Consider the following 14,951-nt stretch of genomic DNA (forward strand, 5'->3'; position numbering starts at 1 on the left):
GTTTTTCAGGCATTTCTTTTTAGAACATTAGGAGCGTCTGTCTGACTTCTGTAGTACTGTGGGGGTGGAAATTGCATCTTGCAGGAGCCACAGGGTAAAGGGTACATAACAGATTAATCCGTCACACCTCAGAACTTCTCACAGAAATGAAAATAACAAATAAACGGGTAAGAACTATGTTACAACAAAGGAGCTCAAAGGATAAAACTTCCAAAACGAAACGCAAGTGTCATAATATGTGGTACTTATGCGGAACAAATGGGAGACACGTACGTCTAGAGGTCCCTTCCTTACACCTCGCTATAGCAAACGGACGTTACACCACCACACAGACACAAATTTGAAAACAGCGAACAGACACGTCACCGGGCGGACCGTTCGTAATTCTGTGAAAAATAAATACGTATGTGGGGCACGAGGGAGACTTGAACACCGATGTCCCACTTGGCAATCTAACACCGTGACCACACAACCACGACGGCCTAACCACTCAGATTTGCTCGATGTTGCACACATTGAGCTTGGACCGTTCACTGCTTCTGTTTTGCTTCTTTTTTCCTAATTCAGTACACCTTCCTCTTTTCATGCTTGCTCTGTGTTCAGTTTTTGACGGGCTATCCACTGGGACATTCTACCACTAAATCCGAGAGGACTGCGATGGGGAGTTTCAGTTGGGTATAAAAATGGTCCCCAGCCCAACAGCTATCCAAACCACTTGGCCCTACATTTTTATCACCAATAGAACCCGAAATGTGAGCACCGGTTTTTACGCACGGAGTTTTGGTACATGTTTTAAGCGTGTTGTCGCATCAATACCGATTTTTATTAACGACCTGGTTATGCTGCCGCGTTATAATATAAAGGAATATGATCTGCCACGGAAGCTTGTGTGTTTATATCGTCTGTGCGTAGCATAGAGAGGCCAGCTGTCTGGCCAATCGATTCGGTGAACTAGCGCAAGCCGGCCGGTGTGGCCGAGCAGTTTTAGGCGCTTCAATCTGGAACCGCGTGACCGCTACGGTCGCAGTTTAGAATCCTGCCTCGGACGTGGATGTGTGTGATGTCCTTAGGTTAGTTAGGTTTAAGTAGTTCTAAGTTCTAGGGGACTGATGACCACCGATGTTAAGTCCCATAGTGCTCAGACCCATTTGAACCATTTTTTTGAACAAGCGCAAACAGGACGGGAACGTGAATGTTTCGAAAATATCTCCATGTAGAATGTACAAGATATGTAGACACAAAATATATACGGTACTAAGTGTGCTGGCAAGGCCCGCAAGCTATTGATCACAACTTTTCTCTTTTAGCAGGGCACCTCCGGCCGCGAGTGCCGAGACGACGCAAGGCGCAAGGCAAATGCATCGCTTGTTATTGCAGAGAGCCGTCACCGCCTAGGTTTCTCTAGCCGCTTTGTTTGGTTGTACCGCCGGGATGCGCCGAGTGGTGGGGGGGATGGTCGGCGGTGGCGCCTCTGGCGGCGCACTACTGCACCAAGGCCGCGCGTGCGCGCTGACCCCGCGAGCGCCGGCTTAGCCGCTTTGTTGTGTGCCGGCCGCGGCAGCGAACAGTCGTCGCGCTGCGCTCAGCTGCGAGATCGGTGGCTCGGTGTGGTGTCTTCTGCCCGTCTCCGAGAGCTCCGAAGCCGTACCCCGGCGCGCTGCACTCGCGGGTCTTCCTCCCCCCAGGTCGACGCGAGACAGCCGGCAGCCTGACGCAGTGCGGCTTACGCGCTTCGCCGTCGCTATATATACGGACGCCGGGCGTCGCGACGCGCCCGCCACGGCCAGACGAGAGACTGCTCTCTCTGCACTCCCCGCACCGCCAACGCACTCGATTTCCTCCGCACATCCGTTTCTGTACCGGTCCGGAAGGAGAATACAGTAGACAACGGATATATCGGCCGGTAGACCTTACACACAGGTGACGGCGTCTGTCTGTTTGTGAGTGCAATACTGTGTATCATCATCTGTAGAAACCGTCCACTCCGCACCACGTTGATCACTGTTGTCGAGCATCATTTGTACCGAACCGAAGATCAGATCCTGCAGTGGGTCCTATAGTTTCTACTCCTACCGTCCACTTCCGACTGGCTTTCTTTGTTTGGCAGTGGTTGTGCCCGTATACACTCAGCTAAAATCTCCACCAGTGACTGTGAAACAACAAAAGAATAACAACCCAAATCCACATTAGTGAATCAAAATTTTGTGAAGTCCAGACATAGAGAAGGTGTCATCCCGTTGACATTTGAAAGGCTGTGAGGAGCAAGCAGTGGGCTCGGGAAGAAAAGACCAGGAGAACCACCGGCGGCGCAGACTGCGTCCGCCTCCGATGCATGCCTGGTGATCGCGAGCGCCGCTGGGGCCGCGGTCTGTGCGCCATGTGGGCGTGCGCGCTGCTGCTGCCTCTCGTGGTGCGCGCCGCGTTGGCGCGCGCCTCCGCTTCCACGCCGCCTCCTCCGCCCCCGCCGCCACCGCCGCCTGTCACGGCGGGCATCGAGCCCTCGGTGGTCGAGTGGCCGCCGCCGTCGGGCGCCGCCTCCGGCCTGGGACCGCGACAGCACGCCCACCCCACAGACTACAGCGGGGGCGGCGGCAGCGGCGGCGCCGTGAGCTGCGGGGGCGTGCCGGCCGTCCTCAACGTGTCCGCGCAGGTGAGGAGGCACCGCATCCGGAAACTCAATTTCATCCCATTATTCTTGCAGAATTAGGCTTTCTTTCCAGTCTCCCCCCCCCCCCCCCCCACCCGAGTCGTTAAAGCAGTGGTCGTCAAATTACGGCCCGCAGGGGCCGCAAGTGTTCATGAGACCAGCGGTTCTCAGCTGCATTTTATAATAATATGCATCTATGCAGCGTTGATCGTGAGAATAAACCTGATGTAAACATTACACTGTGTCTTCTTCCGCGTTTGCTGGCACGCCATTGGATTTAGTTACACGTGGAGCGGAAGCCAAGGTATCTCGAGTATTGTAAAGTACGATAATAAGGATACGTTTGATGCCTTGCGTTAAGCGCACATCGATTCGGGACAACAGGTTCACCAGTGCATTTCACTTAGACTGCACCAGCCAGGCAACTGGTCCGACTAATTTGCAGTGATGTGGACAGTTGCAGTTAAAACGTAAAATGAGACGAGCAGTTAAACAGTATAGCTTCGAACGTAATTGAATTTTTTCAACAGAATGAAATAATATATGGCAAAACGGTGTGCTCGATATCGTGAACATTGTTTTCCGTGTTTCTCGTGTGAGATCACTTCTGTGGCATAAAACAATGGACAAATTCAAATAAGAGTATTTGATTTTTTCATTTTCCTCCCAAAAATTTAACTGTGTAATCTTTTCTTAACTTAAGCAGTCTTTAAGTCTTGTGTAAAATATCGATAATTAAGAATTTATATTTGCAGTGATAACAGAAACTTTGCTTGCGTTATGTAATTGGAAACAAGACGACGAGAATTTTATATAAAATCATTAAGTATGTGTTAATTAGCACATATTTGATGAATGTCATATTTAATCGATGTAGCTACGGTATTTAACCTGAAAGAAGAAAGAAAAGCGGCACAGCAAGATTCGAATTGGCGCCACAGAACATACGTTTACCACCCTTGAACGCTACTGATTGCGCCTTGCATTATATGTACACAATTGTCTAATTTTTAGTAAATATTGTTTTCTCTGTAATCTTGTGGAAAACATTGAGAACAAATAGTTTCTCGCCGTTTTTAAATGTGTTCCTCGTGCGTGTTTAACTACTGCGATTGCACACGATTTTTGAAATAAAAACTACGTAGCTAAAGTATGATTAAGTAAAACTTTGTTCTCTTTTAATAAATTAGAATATCTCAGTTTCGTTTATAGTGATATAGTAATAAGGTATGTAACGCATAAGTTGGACCGACTTCCAATAGCGTAACTACACTAGTGTGTGTGTGTGTGTGTGTGTGCTACGACTTTTGACCAATTATCACGTTTGTGTTTGTTTACATCAGGTATGTTCTTAATGACGAACGAAATATAGCAAGTAGCAACTAAGGCAGAATCCAAAAAGTCAACTAAGTTAAGAGCTTCTTCGGGGTTTATTTTTCTTGTTCAGCAACAAACAAAACTTCTTACAGATAGTGATATTTTAAGATGCGCTTCATTTTAATTAAAGTCCGTGTATTCGCTCGCGAGCTTCCGTCAGTGGCAGAGTAGTATCTAGCTCGGTCACTGTAGGTTTAATAGAAATGCGAGGGGGAATATTTTATTGTTTGTGTTCCAGTGCTGACAATCACTATCTTACGCAGATAGCACCGATCAGCCGCTGTGGTATAAATGCCAAACGAAAGTAACATGGTTTCGTGTAGGCGCGTTTATACACTCACTCATCTTCAAATGTGGTTCATGTTTGTAGCAAGTAATGTGAAATCAAACGTACATCTCCACTGTCAAGTGAGATTGAGAAAGCCTGTTCCGCTATTTTTTAGTAAAATCTGTTTTTTAGTCATCTGACGTATAAAAAGTCTTTTATATAAATTTTTGCTACCTCACTTGTATAGAGAGCAATACTTTGTTCGGTATTAATGTTTAAAGTAGGTCTTGTGGTCTAAAAGTGCAGGTCCTTGTTACTTATTTCAGTTTGACTGTTTTTTCTATGGATCACTAATGCCGACATAGCGTCGCATCTCGAAGAGTGGACAAAATGTTCACGTCAGTGGGAGTTAGTTACTTCCATATATCGCGCAAAATATTACAAGTCAGACTTAACTTTTACATCCTTCTATATACGTGCCGTCAGCCGTCATTCTATCCCTTTGTGCCAATTTTGAGTTAATAAAGTTATATTATTTAACATCGTCTCTATTCTATTTGGACTAATACAAAAGTCTACGATTAGCAGGGTGTGAAGATGCCTAGAAAATGTGCCCGTGAATCAGAACAACAGACATGGGATTTGGTGGCGAGGGCACCCGCTTAGGTACCGAAAACAGGTCACTTTGTAAGCCTTCGGAAAAAAAGTCTAGTTCCAATATATTATTGACTTTTCCATGTATGTTTGGTGTGATTCCATCAAATATGTAGATTGAAAACGTGATAAGTCTCCATCAATGACAACCATGGTTTGGTGAAAACTGAATTTCTCTTTGAGGGGCTTCTATAACCCCTAACCCCCTCTCGCCACCTTCCAATGCGGCCCGAGGTGTCTTCCCTACTATGCCAGAATTGGCTCTTAAGCAAAAACGTTTGACTACCTCTGCTTTAAGGTATCTCATTCCCATGTGTGAAACATGTCTCCCGAGAGCTGTGTGTCGATATAACTTTACAGGTACATTCACTTGTATAGGTGGTATAAGTGAATACTGTCTGCAAAATGTGTTGCGAACACGTAACGTCCGGTGTTGAAGTTTTGCTGCACGAACAACGAAAGTGGAGTAGGCGATAAACTTTTTTCCTTTCAGTAATTTTTGAGAACATTTCACATAGAAAAACAGCGGTCTGGCTAAACGCACCTTAATAATTGATTGAAAACAGTTTCGACTGCAATAAATCATTTATTTACAATGGTTAGTGGTTTCGATCAGAATGTGACCACCTGCGTTGGAGTCAACGGAGCCCGTGTTTAAAATTTCACAACGCCTCTGCCTACTTTGTTTGTAGAAATAGTCCGTAGATGGCCAAATCCTGACCGAAACCCGTAACCACTGTAAGTAAATGATTTATAGCGATCGAGACTGTTTCTTATCCTGTTATAAAGTTTTTTCCTTTCATAATTTTGTGGGGTTGTAAGAGAGAAAAATTGTGTGTAAAATATGTTGGAAGTCGCTAAGTATCCTCATTCTCAAATACTGGATGTATTTAGCCCAGGTAGTTAGCATGTCGTGGGTTATAGTTTCTAGCTGAAATACTTAACGTATTGCGTTAAATCTGTAACATAAAGTTATAGCTCTTAATGAGTAGATTATTACAGCATTCTAAATTTTTCAATTCTGTCAACTAATGGATGAGATAAGGAAAACAAATATTTTATTGCCGCTGGAAACGGTTAGATACACGACCTGCAATTGGGACGATGCCACGGGTTAGCCGTTTATAATGTAGATGACAAGGCATTCTTCACATTTTACATCACGGAAGCAGACTGTCAGGGTCGCTATGTGTATGTCCATCTACATCTCCGTGACTCCTCTGCAATTCACTCTTAAGGGTTTGGCAGACGGTTTATAAAACCACTTTCAGACTATTTCTCGACCGTTCCACTGCCAAACAGCAAGTGCGAAAAATAACCTTTAAAAGTTTCTCATATTTTATTACGATAAGACATTTCTCCCTACGTACGTTGAAGTCAACAAAATGTCTTCGCAGTCGCAGGAGAAAATTGATTCTTTGAATCTCGCTACAGCGAAAACGCCTTTGTTTTAATGATTCCCGCCCAAAAAACACGATATCCGCAACACCTACTCCTCTGTTATTCGCTAACACACAACGAGCTGCCTTTATTTGAATTTTTTTGATGTCCCCCGTCAGACATGGGTGGTAAGGTCCCCATACTGAGCAACAGTACTCCAGAAGAGAATGGATAAGCGTAGTATTGGAAGACTCTTTAGAAGATTTCTTGCAAGTGTTCTACCGATGAAATTTAGGCTTTGGTTCGCCTTCCCCATAACGTTCTCTATTTAATGGTTCCAGTCTAAGTTGTTCGCAACTGTAATTTCTAAGTGTTTAGCTGAATCGACAACCTTTATATATATATATATATATATATATATATATATATATATATATTTAAAGGTTGTCGATTCAGCTAAACACTTAGGAATTACAGTTGCGAACAACTTAGACTGAGTCAATTGCCACTTTTCGCACCAATGAGATATCTTGCCTAAATCATTTTCCAATTCGCTTCCGTCGTTTAGCGACTTTACTAGACGGTAAACAACAGCATCATCTAAGAGGACTGTTTAGATTGTCTCATAAATCGTTTACATAGATTAAGAACAGCAGAGGGGATTGGGAGCCCCAGATATTATTCCGTTTTACTCAGACTTCCCGTCAATTATTACGAACGACAGAAAATCACGAATACAGTCGCAGAACTTACTGAGACAACATTCAATAGTCACGCAATTTGATTAGAAGCGGCTTGTAAGGAACGGTGTCAAAAGCCTTCTCGAAATCTGGAGATATGAAACCAGCTTCAGATAATCTGTCGATAGCACTCATTACTTCGTGTGAATAGTGTGTCAGTTGTATTTTACTAGAACTCTATTTTCTCATACCGTGCTGGGTATGCGTCAATAGACTGTTTTCTTCGAAGTATTTCATGATTTTCGAGAACAGTATATCTTCCTAAATCCTACGTATCATATAAGAGTACTAATGGCTACAACCAGATTCCACATCTATACCTATACCCTTCAGGGCACCTTATGGTGTGTGTGGTGTCGGATACTTTGTCACTTCCCTCTTGCGATTGGTGCGCGGGAGCCCTCTGTGTGAGGTCTAGTCTCTATTTTTACACACCAATACCAACAATAAAGTAAAAATAACAACTACCCTCTACTAATAAAGCAATTTCTTAAGAATAAATAGCGCTATTACCGATTTCGAACACGCTGGTTCATCACCAGACGGCTTATGCTTGGCTCACTGCTGTCGTAGCGAAAGTTCTTTGGGATGGTGGTGCCCTACAAAAAAAAAAAAACACCACACTTTAATTCGACCTAAAAATGAATTCAAACATCATAAACAACTTTTTAACATAAGGGCTGAGGTAGTTCTGTATTAAATAAAAAATCCCGATTCTTTTTACAGCATTGTTGACTGCTTTTGAAGTAGTACATCTTTCGCCAAATGATAAGCGAGATACAATACTTTTCTAAACTTTAGAGCAGCATACACACAAGGATGTTTACATAGCGAGATGGCGATTTACAAAGATAGAACTGTGCGACAGAAAGTGTCATTCAAAGAAGATGCATGATTCTGTATTGGCTCTGTTATTGATTTGGTATTTAAATGGTATATCTGGAAATTCTGGAAGGACCTTTGGAGTTTCCTAACTCCTGGAAAGTCCCCAGTGGCCTAGTAGGCAAAATACAGGGTGTTTCACAATTGCCATTACGGGCTTCTGGGGGTTGTAGAGAGGACTTAGTAGATAAAGTTTTGATAAGGAACCCATGTCCTGAAATGTACGGTTTGGATTTAAAATGCACGCATACATGCAACCGCCCTGTGTTTAACAAGAGTTGATTGTCACTTGGTGATGACCCTGCGAACTGAAAACGGTTTATCATCAGAAAGATATGCGATTAGAATATTCACAATTAGTTTGTTTCGTTTTAAAAATGGAACAGTTCTTCCGAAGACAGACACTGCCTTTCTATTAAGCTCGAGAAGACCAGTATATTGCTTACCCCGGGTACGAGTTTTCTGCACCGTTCGCAGCGATAGAATGGGAAATGTTTGGTTCTCGTGAAGCGGGTTCCGCGGACTAATGAAAACGGAAAGAATCCAGATGCCAGTGGTTACAGCAGCTGTCCGCCGTGCCTACGAAGAAGAAGAAGAAAACAACGTACAAATGACGGAGTATCAATACCGAACAACCACTGTGAAAAGGAATTCCCGGGATGAATACAGAAATGTAGTTATGCAGAATCAAGTAAGCATCGGCATTGTCCCAGAAACGGCTAGGGAGTAACCTGCCTGCAGAATGTAAGACTCACTCTGTACTGCGGTCATGCAGTCAATGCATCAGGGACTGGCGAACCAGACGCGCTGGGTTCAAGGACATCATGCTCGATGCGTGACTTGCGCGCCCAATAGAGTCCATTCCAAGGCGTCACAAATGCGGCGCTATGTTTTTTGCAATCCGATAACCACTGTGTCAAATTTATAGCATTTTTGTGCGAAAGAAAACACACTACTTTTAAAATTGTCCGACTTCGTATTTCAGATTAAGTGAACCTACCGATACCAGACGCCGGCTTTGACCCGTGACGTAACGATGACGTCCCGTGTGACGTCATATGTACGCAGTTTTGTCCTTACATTATTGTATGGGATGTATTTTGTGGTGACAGATTGATCTGTAGCCTAGCCTTAGGTCTGGATTGTGCTGAAATGTGACGGAGTCATGGCGTTTGTTTTACACAGGTTGTTTTCCGATGAGTAGTTCATGCTCACAGTTTCGATGTCATGGATCAAAGCTGACGAGTGGTGTCGGTAGGTACGATACTTTTAATTATTTGATGTCATGGGTCAAAGCAGGTAGGTAGTATCATTAGGTTCAATATTTACTGGACTCCGATGTTTGATCTATATTTTCGGGATCCCGAAGCCGTTATATGAATAGTTGTATACGTGATTATCTTTTACGCCTGAAAGGTATTACCTGTTCCGCAGTGACTATCATTGTCAAGGCCAGTAGCCGCACGGCATCCCCAAAAGATCTCGGCGGTGTCGAGCTGCAATTATACTGTTTACCTTTGCTACGACATTTGGTGTACCTGGTGCAGCGGAGGACTAACAATCGCACTACCCATCTGTCATTCCATATTAAGTTTTTATGCCTTTCTGTGAAAAGCTTTTGACGTCTACATTTGTTTCAACAGCGTTTCTTAAAGAATTTTAAGTCTGCAGGTTTTCGCGGCCGCAACCAGTTTCCATATAATTACTCTGGGTTTTGACCACGTCATATTGTAAGAGGACGTAACAGCGTTGCAAATGATCTTCGTCAGGCTACATCATCTCACAAAGTGATGTGGTACGCAATCCAGGTGATTTTACGGAGAAAGTGTAGCGTCTTCTTCGGCTGGAACCAGGGTAGTATTGTGGTGCTTGGAGTCACCATATCTTAGCTTCACGAGATTCCATTAAGTCATTGTGAACACCACTGTCCACTTTCTCTTCGCATAAAAACGTTATAGCTTCCCAACAGTCCCTCATTTATATTAATTAACAGTAGTGTTCTATCCATGACAATATTTCCTTGTTCAATAGTGAACAGAACATTTCTGTGCAAGCACGAAGACGGCGAAGGGCATGGGAGATCATCCGCTCTCGCCCTCCACCACCCCCTCTTCCCCAGAAAAATTGTTTCTAGCAGACTGAAATCGTTTTGCCCCCCCCCCCACACTCTTTATATATATATATATATATATATATATATATATATATATATATATATATATCGCCGGCCGCTGTGGCCGAGCGGTTCTAGGCACTTCAGTCTGCTACGGTCGCAGTTTCGAATCCTGCTTCGGGCATGAACGTGTGTGATGTCCTTAGGTTAGTTAGGTTTAAGTAGTTCTAAGTTCTAGTGGACATGACCTCAGATGTTAAGTCCCATAGTGCTCAGAGCCATTTGAACCATTTTATATATTTCGTTTCGGGATCGTGACAAGCAGCAAGAGTACCCAGAACCATTTTTTAGTGAAATCTCAAAACTATTTTGCTGCTCACGCTGTTTTTCTTGCAGCTGTAAATGTCAGTTGGCTCCAGCTCTCAATGATTACACTAGCCAAATGAAACTCAGTCTCAAACGTCTATGATGTACATAAGCAGACTGATGCGATGAATGAAAATTTGCACCAAGGCGGGATTCGAACCCAGTTCTCCTGTTCACTAGGCGAAGACCTGGGTTCGAATTTGATTAAGCCACCTTTGCTGGGGTTTCAGGCAGGATCCCCCAGTTTCGTTCGATACTGAGGTGCTATTCCAGTACAGCTGGAGAGCCTATGCAATGCTGTTAGGGTTTAGGGGGAATACCATGTGGGCTGAGGCGTGAATGGGATTTTCGATTGAGGAGAGATGCATGCTAGGGTAGTCCGTGCAAAGTCACTGTGCCAGGGTGGCGTAATTGTGAGCGCATCTCCAAAGTGAACAGGAGACACGGGTTTGAATTCCGGCTTTGGTACAAATTTTCATTCATCGCTTCAGTCTGATTACATGCATCGTAGATTACACTAGAGTTATACTTTCAATTTGAGATGGATTTTGTGGCGTTACGAGCAAATGTTAAAAACCTACCTGAAGTCTACGTACCTGTCTGATTTTCCTCACCAGTGAAGAACGACACATAACCTTCTCGGCACATCGCTTCCTGATAAATAGATGACACGCGTACGTATCACAAGTCAGTCCCACAAAGTAAAAACTTCTTACCCCACTTCATGGCAATGGCATGACCATTGAAACGTGTGGAGGCGTTTAAAATAAAAGTGACTGAAGCACTAAATCCATACTATTTCTAGTTTTATCTAATTGTTCGTAACCCTTGGGAAAACAGTCCGTTATGGACGAACTATTTGTTTACCTGCCTGACAGTAAAGTAATACATACATTAAATATTTTCAACATTTCGCACCACTTCAGCAACGTATAAATATTAATTTTAATTTTGATAATCAACAGCCTCAGTTGCATCGTTTACCTAGAATTTACATAGGTTTCAGTCGGCATAACCCAACCTTCTTCAGAATAACAGTAACTACCGTTTGTCCATAGTGGGCATCGTCAAGCTAAAACTACAAACTGTAGAGTTCCAGTACAGCGCTCATGGCTGCCACATAGCGGTCGCGAAGTGGGGCCGAGGCAGTTTCAGAAAAGTTTTTACAGTCTGACGATAATTTATGTATTTGTAGTTTTAGCTTGACGATGCCCACTATGGACAAACGGTAGTTACTGTTATTCTGAAGGAGGTTGGGTTATGCCGACTGAAACCTAGGTAAATTCTAGGTAAACGGTGCAACTGAGGCTGTTGATTATTAAAATTAAAATTAATAATACATACATATCTCATACAGCCTATGCTCTCCCGACTTAAGTACATTGTAGATAGACGGGGTTTCTGTTATACAGTGGTATAATTACTATGTTTAGTATGTTGTTGGGTTAATAAACAAAGCTTTGAATTAGTTCTGAGTTCTATTTTACGTTTTCCCTCCCCGTTCATCGAGCCTAATATGAATTACTTTCCTCAGACTCAAATACTGGTACGTTCTTGTTGCTACACACGACACACTCCAAATAAATGGTCTATCTGAGACAAAAATTTCCGCTCAATACTTTTTTGTACTGTTCTGTTAGATATACCATATAATTGTAATCTACAATCTTCATCATAATTGCGCTTATTCTCCACATTAACTCACATCAAATGTCTACGGTTTCAGATTGAATTTTCTGCTCCTTTGAGGAGGAGGGAGAGGCACACAGCAATCAGTCGTAATTTCATTAATTTTTATTGTGCTTGCAAATCTAGATTTCGGCTATGAATAGCAATCTTCAGTGCATTCGAGTTACAATTCAACAAACGCGGGGCAGTACATGTTACTATCTCATCGCCTATCCTTTGAGGAGTGTCGCTTTGGTATAACTCGCAGTATACGGCAAGTTACAATAGCGCGCCGAACTGGAACTCAAATTGCGAGAGAGAGGCGGAGCGACGCGTTAAGACGATGGACTCATTCAGGCGGAAGACGGTTGAAATCGCCGCCCAGCCATCCAGATTTAGTTTTTCCGTAATTTCCCTATCTTGCCCCAGGAAAAGGCCGGGATGGTTCCTTTGAAAAGTGTACGGCCGATTTCCTGCTCCATCCTTTCGTAATTCAAGCTTGCGTTCCGTCACTAACGATCACGCTGTCGATCGGGCGTTCAACTCTAATCCGTCTATTACCTTGCTTCCTTCAAACTGTGATCATACTTAAACAGCCACGACATCGTCTTGAACTGAACCCGTCTCCCCCCCCCCACCCCCCACCCAATATCTTTCGTTGTGGAATATGAAATCGGCAATTATTAGTCGCATTACCATCGCTAGGGTCCTGTATGTTTTTCTGAGACTACGCCCCTTGTCAGCTTCAGTGTGTTGCCTGTGGAGATCCGTGATACAGTAATGTGCACAGTTTCCTCATGAGGCGCATTCATTGCGGCAGCATGCGCCAGTGATTCCCCCGAAGCTGCCGGCCTTAGCACGTACTCTCGACACACAACCTTAACACTGGTGCACAGATCGCCTGGAAGCGTGCGTGTAGACTTTTCTTACGTTTCTCCTGGGCTCTACGAGTAGTTGCCATCAGATACCATGAAACTTGGTGAAGGTGCTAATCCTTCTCTTTATATTCACCCTTCAATGCGACACATTTTACCCAACGGTGGATGGTTTGGCGGGGACGTTGGTTGTAGGAGTCTACGTTTTGGCCGGTAAGGAAACGTTTCACTTCTGAAACCATTTTTTCATTCTGGAAATGCGTGCCATGCAATGGTTTTCATCCCTGGTAAGAGGGAGTAGTCGGTGGGTGCCATTTGAGGAAAATATGGAAGGTGCAGGTAAAATTTGATAACCAAAACAAACAGCACGTGTGACTGACTCTTGTGCAGAATGAGCTGCTGCGTTGTCGTAAAGCTGAAAAAACCCCATAGGATAGCTTTCTGCAAAGCTTCGCCTACGTAACCTCCCGTAACGTCGTCAGGATATTTCGCTAGTATGCTCCTGCGATGGTTTGCCATTTACGAGTATAATATAGCACTCCGTATTCAGGCCACAAGTGGCCCATCGGGACCATCCGAGCGCCGTGCCATCCTCAGTTGAGGATGCGGATAGGAGGGGCACGTGGTCAGCACACCGCTCTCCCGGTCGTTATGATGGTTTTCTGTGTCCGGAGCCGCTACTATTCGGTCGAGTAGCTCCTCTATTGTCATCACGAGACTGAGTGCAGCCCGAAAAATGGCAACAGCGCATGGCGGCATGGATGGTCATCCATTCAAGTGCCGGCCACGCCCGACAGCGCTTAAGTTCGGTGATATCACGGGAATCGGTGTATCCACTGCGGCAATACCGTTGCGCACGAGAATAATATAAGGGCCTGTCAAATGAACACGAGACAGACCAAAAAAGTAAATAAACTACTTATTATTTCAGAAGTAACCGCCATAAATTCATTTGCCCCAACGTGAGACTAGATCGTAAATGCCTTCATGGAAAAGTGTTTGCGGTTGCCTACGAAACTACCCAGGCGTGCGCCCCTTCGTCCGAAGCAAATCGGCGACCATGAATGTCTTTCTTCAGGGCTCCAAAAAAATTGAAATCGTATCAACTGAGATAGGGACTGTATGGAGGACGTGTAAGGGCGTCTCAGCGAAACTTCTGCAGCATACTCGAAAGAAAAGGCACGCCAGCTCAGGGAAAGTCATCACGATCTTTTTCGTTGACTACAAGAGCCTGCAGCTCATTGACTCTTTGGAACAGAGCGATACGTGGACACTCTGCAAAAACTGAAGCGCGCTATCATTCGCAAACGCTCAGGCATGTTGATGGACTACATCATTCTGGTGCAGGGTAACACCCGGCTACGTGCCAACGTTGCTACGATTACGCTGCAGAAGTTTCACTCATACATCCTTCATGTAGTTCCCGTCTCTTCCAATGCGATTTCCATATTTTTGAAACCCTTAAGACAGATATTCGTGGTGGTCGATTTGCTTCAGACGAAAAGGAGCACGCCAGGATACAGTCAGGTTTCGGAGGGCAACCACAAACATTTTTACATGAAGGCACTGACCATCTTGTCTCAGGCACTGACAAGCTTGTCTCATAGATGGGATAAATATTTTATCAGTTACGGCGTTTACCTTTGGAGTAATAAACAATTTACTTACTTTTTTCCATATCTTTCCTTTTTCATTTGATAGCCTCTCGTTTGTTAGCACGACACCATGGCAGTCGCAAAGGACACACAGCACCACCTTGCCCAGTGATGGTTGAGTCTTCGCCTTCTTCGACGATGGTGTACCCACATGTTTCCACTTATTCCTTTGCTCCTTTATTTTGGTGTCATAGTGACACCGCCAGCATTCGTCTATGGTGATTAGGAGATTAAAGAAGTCGTCTGGGATGTTATCACACAGCTGCGTTTCTGCTGCTGCATCTGTTCGACAGGGATTTTGAATGAGTGTGAGCAATCGCGGAACC

General features: G+C 44.2%; 1 protein-coding gene across 2 annotated transcripts in view; it reads left to right on the forward strand.

Annotated features, from left to right (window-relative positions):
• The first annotated feature begins 2,046 nt into the window (after positions 1-2,046).
• LOC126094517 (protein goliath-like) overlaps positions 2,047-14,951 on the forward strand; it is a 618,703-nt gene continuing 605,798 nt past the window's right edge. For both annotated transcript variants that reach the window (XM_049908931.1, XM_049908932.1), the window contains exon 1: positions 2,047-2,650. In XM_049908931.1, the coding sequence (XP_049764888.1) occupies positions 2,333-2,650 (318 nt within the window). In that variant the 5' untranslated portion in view covers positions 2,047-2,332. The remainder of the gene's footprint in view (positions 2,651-14,951) is intronic.

This window comes from Schistocerca cancellata, chromosome 8 (assembly GCF_023864275.1).
Source record: "Schistocerca cancellata isolate TAMUIC-IGC-003103 chromosome 8, iqSchCanc2.1, whole genome shotgun sequence".
Taxonomy (NCBI): domain Eukaryota; kingdom Metazoa; phylum Arthropoda; class Insecta; order Orthoptera; family Acrididae; genus Schistocerca; species Schistocerca cancellata.